General features: G+C 43.2%; 1 protein-coding gene across 12 annotated transcripts in view; it reads left to right on the forward strand.

Moving 5' to 3' along the window:
- FGGY (FGGY carbohydrate kinase domain containing) overlaps positions 1-19,786 on the forward strand; it is a 420,251-nt gene that overhangs the window by 312,907 nt on the left and 87,558 nt on the right. For 11 of the 12 annotated variants that reach the window (XR_009049724.1, XM_057712523.1, XM_057712514.1 and 8 more), the window contains 2 exons: positions 9,961-10,035; positions 16,016-16,136. Coding sequence is in view for 11 of the 12 variants with exons in the window: in XM_057712523.1 (XP_057568506.1) it covers positions 9,961-10,035; positions 16,016-16,136 (196 nt within the window). In the remaining variant the exon portion in view is untranslated. Of the gene's footprint in view, positions 1-9,960; positions 10,036-16,015; positions 16,137-17,913; positions 17,977-19,786 lie in introns of those variants that run through there. The other variant, XM_057712565.1, reaches the window with a different exon arrangement.

The raw sequence follows: 19,786 nt of genomic DNA on the forward strand, positions 1-19,786 counted from the left end.
TATGATTTTTTTCTTTGAGCTCCTGAAATGTTTCTCTGGGCACATACTAAGTGCTTGATATGTACTTATTGATAATTGATAGTCAAAATGGAGATAATGAGGTCATCTGTTGATTTAGAAGAAATATACATATGAACAATTCGCTAATTCTAGATGAATTAGATGCCTGCTGAATCTTAGTATCCCTGTGATCAGTATTTAAAACCAATCATAATATCTGGGTAAATTAAGAAGTTCCCATTTTATTATAATTATGAGTGCCTTTGTTTATCAGTGGATTAATTAATTATTTTAACAAATGTAGGGAAAAAAATACAGGCCCTATTATAGGGGGATATAAATAACTGGACACAATTCCAGCCTTCAGGAATATTAGTGGGGGGTTTTTTTGGGGGGAGTGGGGGGCTCAGACAGAATATATAAACAGACAATGGGGATTCAGGTGCTGCTCTCTGTCTAGGGCTCTGTAGATGCACGGAAGATGATGGCCCAACATGGTCTCCGCAGTCAGGAGAGGCTTCAGATAGGAGGTGACATTGACACTGAGTAGAATAGAAAACAGGGTATCATAGTATGTGCAGTGTTCTAGCGGGGAGGAGAACATGGCATGTAACTATTTATGATTTTGGGGTCCTCATATCATTGTCTAACCAGTGACAGATTGCATTTAGCATTTTATCTAGGTAATTAAAAAAAATCTCAGAGCACCACTGGCCACTGCCTGTTCTCCTTCTGCTTTAGCAGCATCCCACTCTGCCAGTTCTTCTCTCTCCCCTCGGCTGGTCTTTTTTCTTACCCTTGTTAGACATCCATCCATTCAAAAAATGCCCGTTGGTCACCTACTGTGTGCAGGCCTGTGCTAAGCTGAGGGAGCACAAAGGAGAGAAACTGTACCTGTTCCAAGTTCACATAAAAAAGGGGAAGTTGATATTGTACACGTGTGAGTGTGTGTGTGTGTATGTACATAACACATGATCCCTATAATACAGACATCTATACAAGCCAAAGGAGGTGCTCAGTAAATGTCTGATTTTTCATTTTTTTCTTAGGTGGTATTTGGGTGGCATGCAGCCTTTCCCTGCTTCACTTGAAAATACCTGTGAAGATGAAAAAAAAAGCACAACCTCATGCTGACTGACAAGTTAGATGACATTAAACTAGGAAAACTAGAATTGTGGATCTCAGAGAGAATCTGGGGAGACTTTCCAGAATGTAGAAGACTAAATGTAACTTGTTTGATAAGCATAGTATCTGACACATGAACAAAGTAAACCACCAGCCTTGCAAGAGTTGGGACCTCTCCACTTCCTGGTCCCTAGCTTAAAAATGCAAGGTCCCTTTAAGCTGAAAAATAGAGTAGTCATCCCTGTACTCTGCTGCTGATGGTTAAGGTTTTTTATGTTGTTTTGTTTTGCTTTTTGGAAGCAGCCAGTGAGTTTAATTTCCCAGAACTCCTCCATAATCCAGACCTTATCTTCCCTTTCAATCCATTAGAAAACTGCCAACCCAAGTAGCCAGCTAGGCTGGAAGTCTGATTGAGGATGAATGGTGATGCACTGCAGTCTGAGGACCCCAAATCAAACTCAGTTAAAGGGGAAGACTTTAGAATGTAGAGAAAATACAAAGAACGACAAAATCAAAAATTCTATTACTTAAAGATAAGCTTGGAAAATTTTGTTGTATTGTCTTAAAATCTTTCTTTCTTTGGAGTTTAATATAGCTTCTGCTTTACGCTGTGTGGTGATTTTAAAGCATAGTGAATACAGATCTGTTACAGTTCATAGAATGAGGGGGAAATGAAGAGAAGCTTGGTATAATATTGACCGCTGGTTATTTTTTATTGCTCCATCCTAATATTAAAAAAAATCACTTTAGCTCGTAAACTGGAGTTTAAGTTATAAAAATCAGTTATTTAATTTTTGAAAAAATAGAGGGGCAGAGATAGGGAAACCCTGTGAATGTGAAGGAGGGGTGTAGTTTTGCACGTCTACTGTCTGCTCTAGGGTTAGAAAACAGGGCAGTGGTGATCCACCTCAGGCAAACAGAGCTACACAAAATAAACACTCTAGACTCTGGTAACTGGCAACTAGCTATAGATCTGAAGAGGCAAGTCCAAGTTACAGTTAGTGGGCCTGAGAGTAAATCATGTGCTGGATGCTGGGAAACACTGAATATGTATAGCACTCTAGTTAAAGTGAATTTAAAAAATAATAAAGTGAGTCCATTAGGAAAAACATGTTGCACACAAAGGAAAAGAAATACCATTTTGAACACTCAAGGAAAATGCCTCTTAAAAACTACTTACTACTGAAACCAAAAGAAAATATTTTAAAACTCCTTGGCATATTCAATAGGATTTTGTTAAAGCACATGTCTATGAAAGAGGGCAGACTTATTAGGGAAAAAAAAAATGAGTTCAGATGGAAAGGCAATGGAATGAGAAAAAAAAAAAGGAAATGATAAAGACAACTGAAAGTACAAAAGCAGAGTTAAAACCTGCATTGAAGGTTTTAATGCAAAAAAATATAATTTTTACCAAAGAAAACAAGATCAGAGCTGTCATAAGACGTAGTATATATTTTAAATTTATTAGAAAAAATTTTGATGTAGGGGCTATGGCTTATTTTCTTTTTAATTTCAACAGTACTTAGGTCAGAGATAGGCACTGAATAATTGTCTGTGGTTAAGCAATTAGTTCAGGCTTCACTTGTCAAGTGAGGAATGAACAGCGACCTGCCCAAGGTCACAACACCAAGAAATGGCAGAGCTTAGATGAAAACAGGAATCCCGACTTTTAGGATGCACACCCATGAGGCTCCCTTAACTCATACCTCTGGACTTCACAGGATGTAAACAAGGAGTCCCCACAGCTCCATCATGCATAGTTTCATACTGAACCACATTCCTTAGCCCAGTCCCTGCTCCCCTGTCTGACCACCAGCCTTCTCTCTCGCTCTCCCATTTTTCCCCTCACCCTGATTCTTGGATTTAAGCTCTGACCCTGTCTCTTCTCAGTAATGGTTCTATTTTTCTTTCTACCCTCACTACTGAGATTTCAAAAGTAATCACCACTCTTGGTTTGACCTGGCTCGAAACCCTTCCGCTTTTAGGTAGGAACAGGGCATAACCCAGGAATCCTTCCATTAGGCTCAATAGGATCATTTTCTTTTGTTCTGGTGAGACTTGGCTCCCTGCCATGTCACTAGCTATTTCATTTCTCCTTTGTTGATGCAGGAATTGACCTGTAGCTTTGGGCTAAAAAGAGGGGTAGCAGTTAGCAGGTGGGCAACTTAATAGTATGCCTGGACCGAGTAGCCACCTATGTAAATATTTCTCCTTGCCACTTGATGAATGAGGCACGGGGAGGTAAGGGCTGTGCATATGGTGTTTGAAAGAAGCAGAGGCTTGGGTAATAATAATCAGCATCAGAACGTTTAACACCAGTGATTCTAGGTTCTTTAAAAACAAAACAAAACAATGCTTTTTAAAGAAATGTGAGGTGGTCACACATAAAGAGATGAAGCTAAATACTCACCACCAGGAATAGTTGTGTGTTTTAGATACTCTGTGGATGTGTGATTATTTCTATTTTGAATGGTTGGTTGGATGGCTTTTACTCTAGTGAAACAGAGATAAATAATGGGAAAGAATTAAGGCCAGGGGACTAAGGATGGGATCCACATTGGTGTGTAAATCCAAGACAAGATTAGATGACAGCCAGTATGGACCAGGACGGGTTCACCAAAACAGCCTTGGTTACACTGGCGCAAATGCATATTAAAATGACTTAGATGTAGAGCATCAGAGGCAAGGCAGACAAAGGTGTGAAGTGCCTGGTACACGTGGGAAACAGCAGATGGACTAGTGTTACATGGTGTAGCATTCACCAGTAGAATAAGGCTGTGAGGGAGAATGTCAGTCCATCATCCAGTCATTGTATGTGTATCAGTTGTCTGTTGCTGCTGTAATAAATTACCACAAATTTAGAGACTTAAATTTATTATCTCACAGTTCTGTAGGTCAGAAGCCCAGGCTGGCTCAACTAGTTTCTCTGCTCCTGTTGTCACAAGATCAGAACCAAGGGCTTTTATCCGGAGGCTCTGGGAATAATCTACTATCAAACTCCTTCAAGTTGTTGGCCGACTTCAGCTCCGTGCAGTTGCAGGACAGAGGTGCCTGTTTCCTGGCTGACTGTCAGCCAGGGATCCTCAGCTTCGAGAGGCCACCTACATTCCTTGGTTCATTGCCCCTTCAAAGCCAGAAATGGTGGATCACGTCCGTCCCATGCTTTGAATCACTCTGATTTCCACTTCTACCTCATCTCTCCTGCCTCTTCTTCTACTGTATCTCTTGACTGACTCTTCCGTCTTCCTCTTCTGCTTTTAAAAGCTCATGTGATTATGTTGGGCCCAACTGGATAATCCAGGATAATCTCCCTATTTTAAGATCAACTGGCTAGTAACTAGTTCCATCTGCAAAGTCCCTTTACGTCAGTACTCAGATTAGTGTTTGAGTAATCAGGGGATGGGAACCTTGGGGGAGGGGGGGGACATCTTTAGAATGCTGCCCACCGAATTGTGTTAACATACACATTTATATGCATTTCCCATTTCCGGGTGAGTTTCCGGCAATGCCAGGTGTTAGTCTCCATTCCTGAGACAGATGCCTATAAATATTTTCAGGGAAATGTGTCCCCTGTCCTCTTCCAGGGTGCTGACTGTCTCAGACCTGGTTCTCCAACCTCTGGCCTCTCTCCAGAGGCTTTCCAGAAGTCTTTCTCTGATCCTCCTCGTTTCCTTGCTATTTGATCATCAGCTCCTCCTTCATTATTGACTAAACAAACAGCATTTTTTTGCTCCCTTCTGTTCTGAAAAGCTTTCAATCTATTCCCTTGAGCCTTAGATACCCCATCAAGCTCTGATGACCTAGAAAATCTCAGGACAGGGAATCCTGTTTTCTTGTCTTTTGTAATCTTTTGGAAGCCCTTGAGATCTATTTCTAAGCCTTTTTTTTTTTCTTACCAGCATATGTAACCACTTAAATTCTTTTAACAGCTAAGAAGAGAAAAACTTAGCTAAGTAGATTACTCATACGTTTGTTTATAATCTCAACTACTCCAGGGCCTATGGACCTATAATTCACAATACCAAGGTTTAGGGCAATCATTCCTGCAATTTATGGTGCATTGGGACCTTGTTAAAAATGCAAATTGCTGGGCCCACACCAAAAGTTCAGTAAATTAGGAGTTGGATCACAGGAAATCTGTCTGCCTTCAACTCGGATTCCAGGAAAGAGTTAAGAGATGTGCCTAAGTTCACACAGCTGCCAAGTGGCAGCAGGATTTAAGCTGAAGTCCAGGGTGAAGATCCATCTGTCTTTCCTATTCACAGAGTAAATGGAAGTGTGTAGGTTGATAAGGACTAAGGCTTCTGCAAGGAGTCCTTGCAGGTGAGTCTCCCACTGTCCTATTCCTGGGCACTTATCAGGGCCACACTGCTTCTCCACACTCCTAGACGTCTAGACCTTTCTCACATGATCCTGAGGCTGGTGGCCAGCACACTTTATGCCCCACCTTCCCCACCCCGTACAACCACTTGTCTTCAGTCCCCATCGCTAATACCCTGGTGGTACCCCCAGTATGTTGCAGGAGATACTTTATTGCTGTATACCAATTAATGAATGGGATTGAGCCCCTCGTGCGATTCAAGAGAAAGGAAGTGAACATTTATTAAGAGAAAAGGGAAGAGAATGAACATTTATTAACACTACAGGTGTCTAGCTCTTGTCAATTTGGTGCAGCTTGCTGAAAAAGTAACAGACTTTGCAAACAATAACTCATTTAATCATTAAGTACCTTGAAGTATTATTATGCCTATTTTACAGAAGAAAAAAAATGAGACTCAGGTTACAAAACTCACACTGTCCTGCAGCCAGCCCCCAGGTAGAGGGAATGTTGAGATGAAAAGCCTTACTCCAAAGCACATCATCTTTCTATTCACCTACACTTCTCTTCTGAGCTCAGAAATCCCAACAGTATTTACTTAAACAGTTTATAATCATTATCTAGGAGGTTGAAATTATCCATTGTAGTTCGCATCTTTTTGGCCACCATATGCTGCTTCCACACACCTCTAACTATTAATTATGAGTGCTTTCTCTTACGGTCCTCATTTCACAGTAGCCAAAATAAATTAAATGTGCTTGCCCTTGCAGCTCTCCATGAGGCTTCCCCACACATTTCACTCTCTCGCCCAAGCGTTTGAAAGAGACGCATATGTATGAACAAATTCCTTCACTTATGGTTCCTTCCCACTTCTTACTGATGGAGCTGTTCAGGCTTCAGCCAAGGGTATCGCCTCCTCTGGCCTATCCCAGCTTTTTCACTGGTTACAGAGCTGCACCTCCCTCAGGACATTCCTGGCATTCCCAGGGCACTACCGCCTCCCTACCTTGACAGCTCCTTGAGGGTGCTCTGTAGCCTCCTGAATGGTCCACATGGCAGGCATGCCTTAGAAAGTTTCATCTTGGGCTGACTGCCATTTGCTTTTTGCCAAGGTGAGGCTGGAATTCCTGATACTTGGGAGAGAATCAAATGATCATCTGCCCTTCTGGTGTCTCCATTTGCAAATCAGATGAGATGTCAAGGAAACAGGGACCCTGGACCCCAGTAATTTCACGGTTTAGAGAGGTGTCTTCCATTGAGTCACATTTCAAGTCCATGGCGCTGGTGTTAGTGGTGAGGGAATGTTAGAAATAGCTGTGGGAGAACCATGCTTGCTTATTACTCTCTTTTGATACTGAATTCCTTTCATATCATGGCCCATGTAATAAATTCCTTATAGAAATTCTTCCCAGGAATAATTTCGTCTCTCTCGAAGAATGGGTATGTTTTATTTGTCATAAAAGAAAAGCTACGTCGTCCATCATGTGTCCCCTTTTTGCCATAGCTACTAGCAGGCAAGCTCAAGAGTTAAATTTAGTGCTCATTTACAATAATTATCCCATTCTCAATTTCTGAAGAAAAGAAGCTATGTTCTCTTTTCTTCCCTATGATTTCTGAGCTTTGAAGGCACTAGAAATTTAGAGAAGGGCCCATGATATCTTTTTGCTTGAATATTAGTACTTTGGGGACGTTCTCATGAATTATTTGTTGGGATTAAGGAAGCTAAATCTAGTGATATTTTACCCCTCCTCTCTCATGGGTTCTTACTAATTGAGAAGAATATCAGAGTGAGTTACATTGTCAACATTATTATACAGAGCCCAGGGTTCCTAATAAATTAATAGGAGAATGCATCTTATATAAAAAGTTAAGTTCCTTCCCTACCCCCATCACAGTTTATCCACATCTGGCATTCAGGAACCTCCTGAGGATGGACGTGGGGCTGCAAAGCAGACACATATCCAGCCACGAGGAGGACCATGGCCCGAGTCACACCTCACTGAGGAGCAGCGAGAGGAGGCCAGAGGTAGCCTACCTTCTGGACAGGCTCTGGAAGAGAGCTCTAAACTGTGGCCCAATCAACTTTCCCAGCAGACCACCAACAGAGATGCTGTTGAGGCCAGGCCAGTTTTGGAGAAGAGAGAAAGACAGACCATCTATGACTAGTGATCTTTACCCAGGACCACTGCATGCCCTGGGGCTGGTTGCTCACACAGGGTGTTGACCTGAGGGGACTTAGGACAGGGTGGAAATCCTGTCCACTCTGCTCCTTTTTATAATCCACTCTTCCAGAGGGGATGCCTTTTGCATTTAGTCCACCCAGAGGGAGCACCTTTTTCTAATTCACATGAAGACTCCATATAAGCTCCAGGGTGACTCCTTTTACCGCAGACTCATACAAGCCACTTCTCTGATGAGGAATGGTAAGTATGGAGGTTGGGGGAGGGGGAAGAGCATGGAGTGAGCAACTAGAAGTGATGGTCTGGTGTTTTTCTCTCTTGGCGCGTGAAGGAAATATACCCCCTCCACCTCTGTGAATATATGAGGGGCTGGGTAGTAAATACTGTCCTGTCGTAGTTGTGTAATATGATAGAGGAGGATAGGCTGTTAGGAGAGAGAGTGGTGTTTAAAAGGAAAAAGGAGCATTGAAGTGTCGCTTACACATTCAACAGATATTAACTTTGTGCCAGGCACAGTGGCAGGCATGGGAGATACTGTGGTGAGTAACCCAAAGTCTGTTGGAGCACCTAGGTTCTGGCTTCCATGAACCTCTAGATTCACTCTTAAGCAAATGATTTTCTCCTCTGTGGAATGAACTTCTATGACATCAGTGTAGTTTGTGTTCTCCTAGTTTCAACATTCTTCCTGTACATTTAGGTCTCTGGGGAACTTTCTGAGAGATGTTTCTTCACAGAGTTAATGGCGGGGGAGCATGCATCCCTAGAGCTCCTTTCTGGCTTCTCATGCAAACCTCTGATGATCCTGCGTGTTCAAATCCAAGCCTTTTGTTTCACTGAGTGGTCCCATAATCTGCCAGAAAAACCTATCAGCAGGTAGCTCTACTGAACTCAGGAATACCCCCTTCAGCAACCTTAGATGAGTAATCAGAACAGCTGGAACACAGGGTGCTAAGACACCGGGGAAGAAAGCAGGGCTGATTCCGGGCAGAATCACTCACAGGAGACAGGAAAGGTGTTTCTGCTTCAGAATGAGGGCAACGGGGAAGAATTTTTTACATAATCAATTTGCATTGAAGAATAAGTGCTAGCTCCCTTGTAGAGAGGAGCAAGCACAATTAGAAACAGGGAGATGTGTTCAGGAGCTATTTCAGCAATCAGGAAGGATGCAATGGAGGCCTGAATTAAGAGACAGGACAAAGAGAGGAGATGGATTCAAAAAAGATTCGAGAACTCAAACGTACAAGACTTGGAGACTGATTAAATACAGGAAAGAAAGTCAAGGGAAAGGGCTCCCAGGTGTCTGGTTTGGACAACAGGGTGGTATCTGTGCCCTGTAGGAGGCCAAGGCTGGCCGCTTAATCCTGGCTGGGGTGGAATCTGGAGAGAATAGTGAATGGGGCTGGAGCGATGCAGGACAGGGACCTGGGTAGACCACTAGCCTCCCCTGTTTTAGGGCAGGCTGCATGTCACCACCTCCTTGAACTCAGGACCATGTACACTGTAGGCCCTGAGAAAAAGTACATTACACAAATTAATTTTGTAATGAAAATCTAAACTGAACTCTGGAGTTAGTGCCCACCAACTTCACACGAGGCTTGAAGAAACCAGCAGTCTTCACCATCTAGAAATGTCCCAAGAGAACAACTTCACGAATGGGAGACGTGAAAGTTAGACCGTGAACAAGTCTTGAAACTGCCCAAATCCAGCATCCTGTTCAGTTCTGGAATCTCTCAGAAATTGACATACTCCATATAAGCATGTGGTTCTGATTGACTTTAATGGGATTCCCTTGAAAACCATAGATTCTAAGTTATCCCCTAGTAGGTATAACATTTATAGAAGACATGTTCTTTTACTCTGAATACCTCCTGGATGCTGTTTCACTGAATTCTGACAGTGGCAGAACTCGGAATAAGATCATCTTTTACTAGAATGCCACTGCTACATGTTGATTTCTGTAAGCCAAAAAAAAAAAAAAAAAAAATAGGTGTTTGTAATGAAAGAATAATGTTTTTAAAGAAGAATAAAGGTATTTAATTCCATGCTAAGGAATATCAAACACAATCTTCTAAAAAAACAAAAAACAAACACAGTCTCCTTATAGTATTTGTTTTGTTTTTGTTTAATCCAAGGCAAGGCATTTTCTTTGGGAGAAGAAGGGATACTTTTTCCCAGGTCTGGAGATTAAACAATTTAGTAGTCACTTCACGTTCAGCTTACAAAAAGGGGATTTGCATATGAACTTGTTTCAGCAAGAAAACACATCTGAACGTGTTTCATGGGAACTGTCTCTAACCATGGCTCCATCTCCTTCTTTTCTTTTCTTCGTCCCTACAGGTCACCGGATTGAAACTATCTCAGGACCTCGATGATCTTGCCATTCTCTACCTGGCCACAGTTCAAGCCATTGCCGTAAGATACTTTAATGCCATTTTTAAAGAGACTTAGGTCTATTAATAAACTTTAGACCACATACTCCCCAAGATACATCATATGTTTTTGTGACAAAGATTCTAAGGAGTTTGCCAAAAAAAATAGATGCCTGTTTGTCTAGATGGAAATTCTGAAGGTCTTTACCTGCCTTACTCACAGCCTCACATGGCTCAAAGCCAAAAGGAGTTAAAATCTTTGAACATCACACTTACCATTTAGCTAATTTGTCTTGTAAGTTCAAGTAAATAGAAGCAAGTAAACAGCTGCCATGTATGCTTGCATTAAGAAGAGCTGGCGTTAAGAATGTCCAAATTTGTAAAACACATGATATTTTTCACTTTGCAAGAGGATCCAGCCTAAGGTTCCTTTAAATAGTAAGCTGCTTAATGAGAGGTTTGGATGGTTAAGGAGAGGGAGAAAGGGGAGGATGTAAAGTATTAGGAGCTCCTAAACTGAAGATCAATCAGAAATGAAAACAAACTCCTAGAAGCTCAAGCATCATTGTCTAAGGACTCTTATTCTCTAGAGGTGATCCATGAATGAGCTACGGGAGGGTTCTAAACCCTGACATCGCACACGAAAGGTTGCATGTGTGCATGTTAAAAAGTGCATTTGGAGGGAGTGGGTCATGGCTTTCAGGATCTCAGAGCTGGTAGGAACCCCAAAATTACAGTTAATCCAGTAAGGCTTAGCTGCTCTGCAAAGAGAATTGGGGACCAACAGAAAGGAAAAATCAGTTCACTGAATTCTGAGTCAAAATTTGTTTTTCAGAAACATACCTATTTAAACAGTTTTTTTTATTCATGCTATATGGACATATTTACATGCTATTCAATTACTCTGTTTCTCCACATACCACTTTCGTATCCTCATTGTTTCAAATAACAGAATTACATGCATTTTTTTCTATATATTCATATCATCAACAAAATTGCTTTTCTTGTGTTTAGATTTATCCAGGTACCATGTACATACAATAAGAGGGCACAATTGGCCAACCTGATTAAACGGTCTTTTTTGGCTTATAGACCAGTTTGACTGTATCCTCCTGAAGCAACTGTCTTATTGATTAAGAGCTTGTCCAGTTCAGTAATTATTTATGGGAACTTGGTCAAAAAAAGACAATTCTGATATCTCTCAAAATGGCAAGAGTTGACTAGTATGAAAAGATGAATATGGAGAACAAAAATAAGCATCAGTACTAAAAACAATTTAGTGATCCTGCTCTATAGTAAAGATAATAATAAATAATATATCAATAGTTTTGGGGTATTGTGTGCCAGAAACTATGTCAAATATTTTACATACATCATCTGACTTTGTGACAGAGAAATTATAATCCCCATTCCAAAGATTAGAACCTAAGCCTTAGTGAGGTTAAGTAACTTGCTCAGTCTCATATAGTTAGTAAGTGGCAGAGCTGAGATTTGAACCCACGCCTTTCTAAAATAAAAGTAGGCACATGATGTATAGAGGAGCTTTTATTTTCTGATGTTAATGTGTGGAAAGTCTTGTAGTTGAATGAATCACGTGCATCAAAATGAATAATCCTGGAAAATCTGGGCTGTGTGAGGCTCCTTCTGAGTCTATGCTAAGAGAGAGACATGGAGAACGAGGCCACACAGGATGAGCCAATGGGCAACATCCTGTGATGACAGTCACTGTTCCCTCTCACCGACACCCATGCTCTGTGCCAGGTGCCAGGCAGGGTACTTCACCCACCTGTGAGTAACTCTATAAGTAGATGGGATTGTCCTCGTTCTACAGACAGAGGGAACACTGCTCGCCAAGGTCAGACAGCTCATGTATGGTAGAGTCAGACTCTGAACCTCTGTCCGTCTACTCTCAGGCTTTCGCTCTTTCCATGTTACCACGCTGCATGTTTCTTTGATCTACTTGTAAAAGCTACATGGATGAAATAAGCTTTCAGGCATTTCCCGAGAACAGTGTTGATTTGATACACCTTAGACAACATCAGTAATTTGGCCAGGATAGTCTCACAGAGGTCCCCTTACTGGTAAAAACACTGTAGTAAAAGTCCAAGAATGTATAAATGAGGTCAAACCTAATGCAGGCCAGGGGCTGGGGAGGGCTGGGATGGGGGAAATCCAGCTACATTTTCCCAAATACCACACACTTGGAAAATCAATTTTGTATGTAATGGGCTGTACATGGATTAAAAGCTATCGTATTTATTCTGTCCATTATTTTAATGACCTTTATAATACCACAAAGAAAAGGCAATTTAAGACAGATTTTTTGATAACGCTACGTTGTGGAGTCAATTGAATTGTGAGGATTTCAGTCTGTTTTGCAAAAGTATCTGGGTGTTCTGATCTTTTTGTGTGTTTGTGCATTTTAATGTGCATTTTAATGAAGCATTCTGATAACAGATATTTTCCCATGATGTTCAACTTGAAAAAAAAAAAAGTGTCATTGACTCTGAATATTGCCTTTACACCTCTTTGTTGTGAAGTTAAAGTTAAGCAAATTCCTCTCCATAGGAATATCTGTGGTTGATATTTTGTAGAAATAGGATGAAATTAAAGAGATATTGTAATAAAGTTAACTTGGGACTATGCAAAACCCTCCACGAAGTGAAATTCTCTCTTGACCAAGCTTAATTGAAAGACCTGTCAAACACGCAGTTTAGCCAGAGCCTGTTCATCTATAGTTTTCTTTGCAGAATAGACCCTTAAAAAGTACTATTTGCATTTGAAGTCTCTCCATTTGCATTCGGTTCTGTACATTCCCAGCGGAATAGCCTAATTTTAATTTAAATTTCTCTGTGAAAACATTTTTTCCAGAAAGGTGAGCACAAAATCATGTTAGCACAAAGCCCTTTGGTGGGACATTTAAGGAGGGTGGAGTGTTTCACAGAGCGGCGTCTGGGATGCCGAAAGGGAAGGCCCTGTAACTAACCGGCAGCCCCAGTGGGAAATTCCTGCTGACAATGCCACATGGGGGAGAGACAGGCCCTCACAGCCCCTCTGGAGGGAGCGCCTCTTGTTCAGAGCGCTTCTTGCCTTTTCCCAGAGAATGTGCTTTGTGTTCCTCTCCTCTCAGGCCTGCTAATCACATGAGCCCCCAGGTCTCTGGTTTTAGAAATATCTGAAATATCAATTTCGCACGGCATTTCCATGCATATTGGGAGGCAGCTTCCCCTCCCCTAAAGCAGACAGCATGGCTTTAGGCAAATTATAGAAATCCTAAGCGGGGATAATATTATGCAGTTTTTGAATTTTTCATAAAATTAGAGATGACATTAAAGAGCGTAGCAGAGTGCTTAGCATATAGGTCATAACCAGTATAGCTTTCGTTTCTAAATGCCTTCGATGTATTGGCCACTCTTCTACAAGCTTTACATACACTGTCTACAGCAGCAACTTTACAAGGTAGATATCACTGTATTTCATCAAGTCTAAGACCACATTTTTAATTTTTGTTGCATGTTAACATTTTAGACAATCCATGGAGTTATCACGTGGAAAATATGGTGTTAGTATTCCCATTTTTAAAATGAGAATTGAGTCATGAAAAGGTTAAGTACAGATTTGATTCAAGAAATAGGTGAAATGCCTGAATGCCTTGTCCTGGTTTTTTTAAATTCAAAAGCCATGCTCTTATCTCCTGCAGAATCATGCCCCTGGGGTAGACTAGGGTTACCTAGAATCTACAGACACCAAATGATCCATGGTAGATGTAAGGGAATTCATAGAGCTCCTGAAATTCGTTATAATACTATTTTATATATGACTTTTTTCTGGGAAGGTCAGTAGGTTTTATCATATTCTCAAGAGGGTTCATGACCCCCCTAAAAGCTTAAGAAAAAACATCTGGGGGTAATCAGCCACATTCAGTAAGCAGGATCTGGCCTTATAGGGTACAACATGTTTTAAGTTTTTTTTTTTTTTTAACACATTACATCTGTGGATGATCTTTGGAGGCCCAAGTTTTACCTAATCCATATTTTTACCAGATTCACTAATAGCTTCAACAAACCTGAAGACCTGTGGGCTGGAAATGCTTGGTTCTGCTCCTCAGCTGCCCTCCTCCCTCATTATTTACTCCACAGCAATCAGGATTTCATGCCCCCCAGATTGCCCTCTAGCCACTCCCTCTCGAAGAGGCACTCCCCTGGCCTCAGGGAGACAGCTCTCCAGACAGCCTTGTGAAAGAAGCGTCTACACCCCCTGGGAGTCAGGGGAGCATCCTGATGACTTCCTAAGCCCTCTTCCTTGACTTTGGTTAAGCCTCTGGTACTGCATGCCCTCAAACTGAACTGTCTTCTTCTATGTGCACCTGAGCACCATCTTCCCAGGGCCACTGCCACACCTTCTGTGATACTGGCTCACGTTGTCTCTCTAGCCCAACCCTACCTTCTTGGTGGTGGCAGCATCTCTGGCTCCCAGATCCTTGATCTCTTTATTCTCCCTTGACTTTCTCCTCCTCCTTAACCTTCTCCTCCATCCACTTCAGCCACTCACTCCCATGCCACACCTGGGACTTGGTCATCCCCCAGAGCTGCTCTCTCTGAACATCTCAAGGGCTATCTCTCCACCAGAAAACCCTCTCCCTCACTTCTCCCCAGAGCCACTTTCTCAAACTTCGCTATGCGGCTGCCTCCTAAGATCATATCACAGTTCATCTTGTTTTTAATCCTTCTCTCAAATAAATGATGGTTTGTAGACTTCTAGTTTTTGAACTTCCTAGAAAATTATGATTTTCTATTTTTTAATGTTTTTTAAATGAAGTAATTAATTTGTTGATTGGCTGCATTGGCTCTCCGTTGCTGCACATGGGCTTTCTCTAGTTGCGGTGAGCAGAGGCTACTCTTCTTATTGTGGTGGCTTCTCTTTTTGTGAAGCATGGGCTCTAGGTGCACGGGCTTCTGTAGTTGTGGCACATGGGCTCAGTAGTTGTGACTTGCAGGCTCTAGAGTACAGGTTCAGTAGTTGTGGTGCACAGGCTTAGTTGCTCTGCAACATATGGGAATCTTCCCGGACCAGGGCTGGAACCCATGTCCCCTGCATTGCCAGGCAGATTCTTAACCACTGCATCACTAGGGAGATCCCAAAAATTATGATTTTTAGCTACTCAAATACCCTAGCCAAAACTAAAGACTTGTACAGTAAGATTCACCTCGATGACCCTCCGGTAGTGTCCTCTTGTCAAGCATCAATAATTTTTACCAAGTTTAGTGAACTGAGCAAGACAAGGACGAAGATAACACATTTTCGGAAGAAAGGAAGACATAGGGGCTGATGTGAAAATATGGGAAAGCCCTGAGCCAACCAGAGCACGTGGTTTCTGCATCATCCCAGATCGCTAAGGACTGACTGGAAATGGATTCTGGCACTGGAAGCCTGGTTTCAGGCAGTAGCAAAGGTTCTTTTAGCCCTTTGCCAGCCTGAAGTCTCGTGTCTCCCTTTCTTTGTGCAATTAGAGCCCTCTTTCCATGTTTCTGCTGCTGAGTTTGTTGGTTCCATTTCCAAGGACCAAACTTCTTTAGTTCCTCTTTCGAGAAGGAAAACGGACTCAGATCTCCAGCTGTTATTTCGGGAGTAGAGTTGCCAGTTACTCCGTTCCCCGTACCTCACGGAGGACCTGGGCTGTAGTGGACACTCATCAAATATGTATTTGAATGAACTGTGTGAATATGACCTGTGTTAACATTGTCAGCTCTTTTTGTCAACGTTGTATAACTACTGACAGAAGCAAGTGGTGTAATAATTCAGAAGACTTTGGAATCGGGCAGGCCCAGGTTGGAATTCCCACTCTGCAGCTTAATGTAATGGTGTGGTCACGGGCAGTGTGATCTCCGTGAGTCCTCACTTCCTGAGACAGTGTATGTCGAGCTCCTAGTGCAGCGTCTAGTGCTGGGTAGACACTTAGTAAATGTCTCAGATTGTTTACCTTTGCTACCATACTGATGCTTTCTTCTGTTTTTCCCTTTAAGTTCGGGACACGCCTCATTATAGAGGCCATGGAGGCAGCAGGGCACTCAATCAGCACCCTTTTCCTGTGTGGAGGCCTCAGCAAGAATCCCCTTTTTGTGCAAATGCATGCAGATATTACTGGTAAGTCTGAGAAGGAGGAGAGAAGGTCATCTTAGACTTGGCAGCCAATGGGCCCAGCCAAGATCTAGACAGGGTAGAGACTAGAAGGAGATAGGTGATGTGCCAAAGTATTTTGAGTATTTATGTTAAAATGTATTTTTTTCCTTAAGACAATTGTTGTTGTCATAGTGGGGAAAATGACTTCTATGCGTATCCAACTATTGGATGATGGTGAGAAATGAGACGAGAGGTCAGCAAGGGTGAGATCTCAATTCAGTATTTACTCAACAGTCTTGAGTACCTCTTCCGATACCCCCTTGCAGACAACATTGAAGATAAAGAGATGAGGATACGATTCCTTGCCCCCATGGAGCTCAGGGTCAATTGAGGAAGGCAGACAGCAAACACACATATCAAAGCTAGTGTGGCAAGAGCTCTGAGTGAGGAAAGCACAGGGTCTTATGGAAACACTGTGGGCCCCCTCACCCTGGTTTGGACCTGTGACAGTGCAGGGTAAGTGACTGGAGGGAGTGATAAGGAAACTGTCTTGAAGAAAATTTGCAGAGCCCAGCCACGGTGGAAGCTATGGGTGTCTGGCTGCAGATGGGAATTTGCACCCTAAGACCCGCAAGGTCCTGTGACTCCTTCTTGGCCCATCAGAAGCAGGGAGCATGACACAGGTGGAGAGAACCCAGGATAATGGGCTGATCCCTCTGTGATATGAACAGACAAAAGCAGAGCAGACTCTGTAGTGCAGGCCCTTGGGCCCCAAGGACAGGGCCCCATCGGCAGGAGGCTTGCTGCTGTCCCAGAGGCTGGCCTGGGCTTCCATCCCTCTGGACCTGGTACCCTCATGTCTCTTGCTCCTTTTTCTCCCATTGTCTCCTGAGGGCTGATGTCCCCCCTCTCCACCCCGTCCCAGGGTGGCCAGGCACCAGGGCAGCACAAGGAGAGGGAAATAGGAGAGAATTAGACCCTGCTCGCAGCCCCAACGCCAGGCTCACCGGAGTCCACCCTCCACGGGCCTTCATGCATCAGGATCTCTTGCTGTGCCCTGTCCCTTGGATTCCTTACCTCTGACGGCTGGGTCGGTCAAGTTTTCTGCCCCTGACTCTCCCTCCCCACTCCAGGCCATGTAGATCCCTGCAGGGGAGAGCTTTCCCAAACGCGACGGGCAGTGTTGACCACTGCACGTTGTGAGATCAAACTAAATAAGTTACTGATCCCCATCTTAGAGGTAAGGAGACTGAGGCACAAGCCAGAGAACAATATCAAAAAGCACACCGTCTAAGGGTCAATATAGAGAAATAAGTATAGAAATGACTACCATTAACCACGCTCCCACTCTGTGTTGATATGAATCACTCTACATTTAATCCACACACACCCCCAAAAGGTAGAAATTGGTGTCCACATCTTACAGACAAGGAAACTGAGGGTCAGGAGGTGAGTTAAGTTGGCTGTGCAAGGTCAGACACCCAGTAAGGGCAGGACCAGGATGGTACCAGATATGTCCAGGCCCAACGTCCCCGACACTGTGCTCTGAGCCAGGTTTCTTAACTTTTCTGCCCAGTTTGTAACCATGTGATGATGACGAGTCCTTTCCTAAAGTGTCCAAAACCTATGGAAGTGGGCCATTCTGAGGCAGAAAGAGGAAAGACGTGAAAAGGAGCCCAGATTACCTTATAATTTTCCCTAGGAGAAAAGCCATAACTACATTTTATCTCAAAGTCACCTAGCTTGTTCAAGTACAATTCAGACTTAAAATCTGATCTGTGCGTGACTTTCCAATTTCAAGCCTCCAGATAAGCCACCAAGACTCGCTACCTGGATTCAGGAGAGGGGATAAAATCAACCTTGGCTAATACATCACCCGAGGGAATGGGAAACAGGGCCCCCAAGAGCAGGGCAGGCTGTGTGACCCCAGCCCTGACTCCGCACCATGGCTCCAGCCTTTTTGAAAGTGAGTTCACTTCCATGCCTCTCTTCCAGCTCTTCCTGAGCTGACTCAGAAGCAAGGGTGCAGTGGCTTCATAGAAAGTTCTGCTTTGGAAACTGTTCTCCTTCAGGCTGTTGAATGAAAAGGCTGTTAATCATTATTTGGGTTCCAATTGAAACTGGACCCTTTGTCTCTGACTGTGGACCAGTTACAGTTCTGGACAAAGAGACCTTTTCTTCGGCTTGAAATTCCTCTGCCTTGGGAAGCCTGTGATTGACAAGCGATGGCAAAGTGCATCTGCCTTTAAATGCTTTGGGTTCTGCTAAACTCATTAAGGCACCAGATAAAATAGTTCACATTCCAGGCAAAGCTGCCTTCTTCCTCTCCTTCACCCAGCACTCTGAGAAAAGGACACATTTGCATTTGTTTCTGTAAAAGACAAGTACACGAGGCAGCCCTGGGTGTATAGGTAGAGTGTTTGGTGCCTGTAAACATTGTAATTGCTCTAGTTTTCCTGCAAAGAAAGCTGTAGGAAGAACAGTAGACCTGGTACATGGTTCTCAGGAATACCTATGAAAAACACAGTGGAGTTTGGGAGATTCTTCGGAGCCAGGGTGGAGTAATGTAAAGAGCAGTGCACCAGCTTTGTGACGTTGGGCAAGTTGCTTTACCTCTCTGAGCCTCATTTCCCTCTTCTGAAAGTTAGAAATAATATAATTTCCCCCACATAGATCACGCTGTGGAATAAATACTCAGGAGATTGTGAGCACCAATCTCTGTGCTTTGCTTAAAATAGATGTTCAATAAATGTTAGTCCATGTCTTCCCTTAAGGCAGCCCCACACCAAAAAGAAGAAGGTGCGTTTGAGAAAAAAAGAAGTTAAATATTTTGTAAACAAATCTTTGTCATTTGGGGAACAGTCTGCTCTTGCTCTGGGCAAGCAGGGAGAGTAGGGTTTTACCAACTTGGGAAATGTCCTCTACGTGAGGAGGAAGAATCTTGTTGTACCCTGGGCATATAGTTAACTGTGGTTTCAAAAAATACTTGGTGTGTACTAAGTAATTGTAGGTTTCCCTCACTGACTTGGGACGAAATGTTCCTCCTAAATTTTGTTTTGTAGAATTCTGGCAGATTCAGTAGGGGTTTCCCCTCTTCCTGCCTTAGTCATTATTTCAATCATTTACTCCTTCATGTGTTCATTCTCTGAGTACAAATGCTGCGCTTGGCACGGGCATGCAGAGAAGAACAAAATTGTCCTGCCAAGAGGGTCATGGCAAACAGAAGAAGTGTTCCCATGCTCTGACCACTATCCAGGGAGGACGGGGGACCCAGTGGACACTGGTGTCAGTATGAGTCAGATCCAGGCAGAGAACAGATGACACACTCAACTTGGACTAACTGGAGAGAAGTTGAATAAAGGGTCTATTTACAGAGGTGTGGGCAGGGTTGAGGGAAACCCCGGCCACCAGGCAGTACCATCGGGCTACTCACAGTCTGACCACCCCTGGTCTTGCAGGGGCCGGGGCAGGAGGTAGCCCACCTGAGACTGAGAGGCTACTCGAAGAGGGGCTGCCTGACTGGAGACAAGGTCAGTCAAGGATGCAGCCAGAGGGCACGGGAGCTACAGACGCGGTCCACGCATCAGTGTCCCAGGACCCCAGGGCAGGTTGTGGGGGGCAAGGCGTGAAGAGGGTGAGAATAACTAAGATAAGGGAAACATTACGAATCATAA

The sequence above is a fragment of the Hippopotamus amphibius genome, chromosome 1, assembly GCF_030028045.1.
Source record: "Hippopotamus amphibius kiboko isolate mHipAmp2 chromosome 1, mHipAmp2.hap2, whole genome shotgun sequence".
Lineage (NCBI taxonomy): Eukaryota > Metazoa > Chordata > Mammalia > Artiodactyla > Hippopotamidae > Hippopotamus > Hippopotamus amphibius.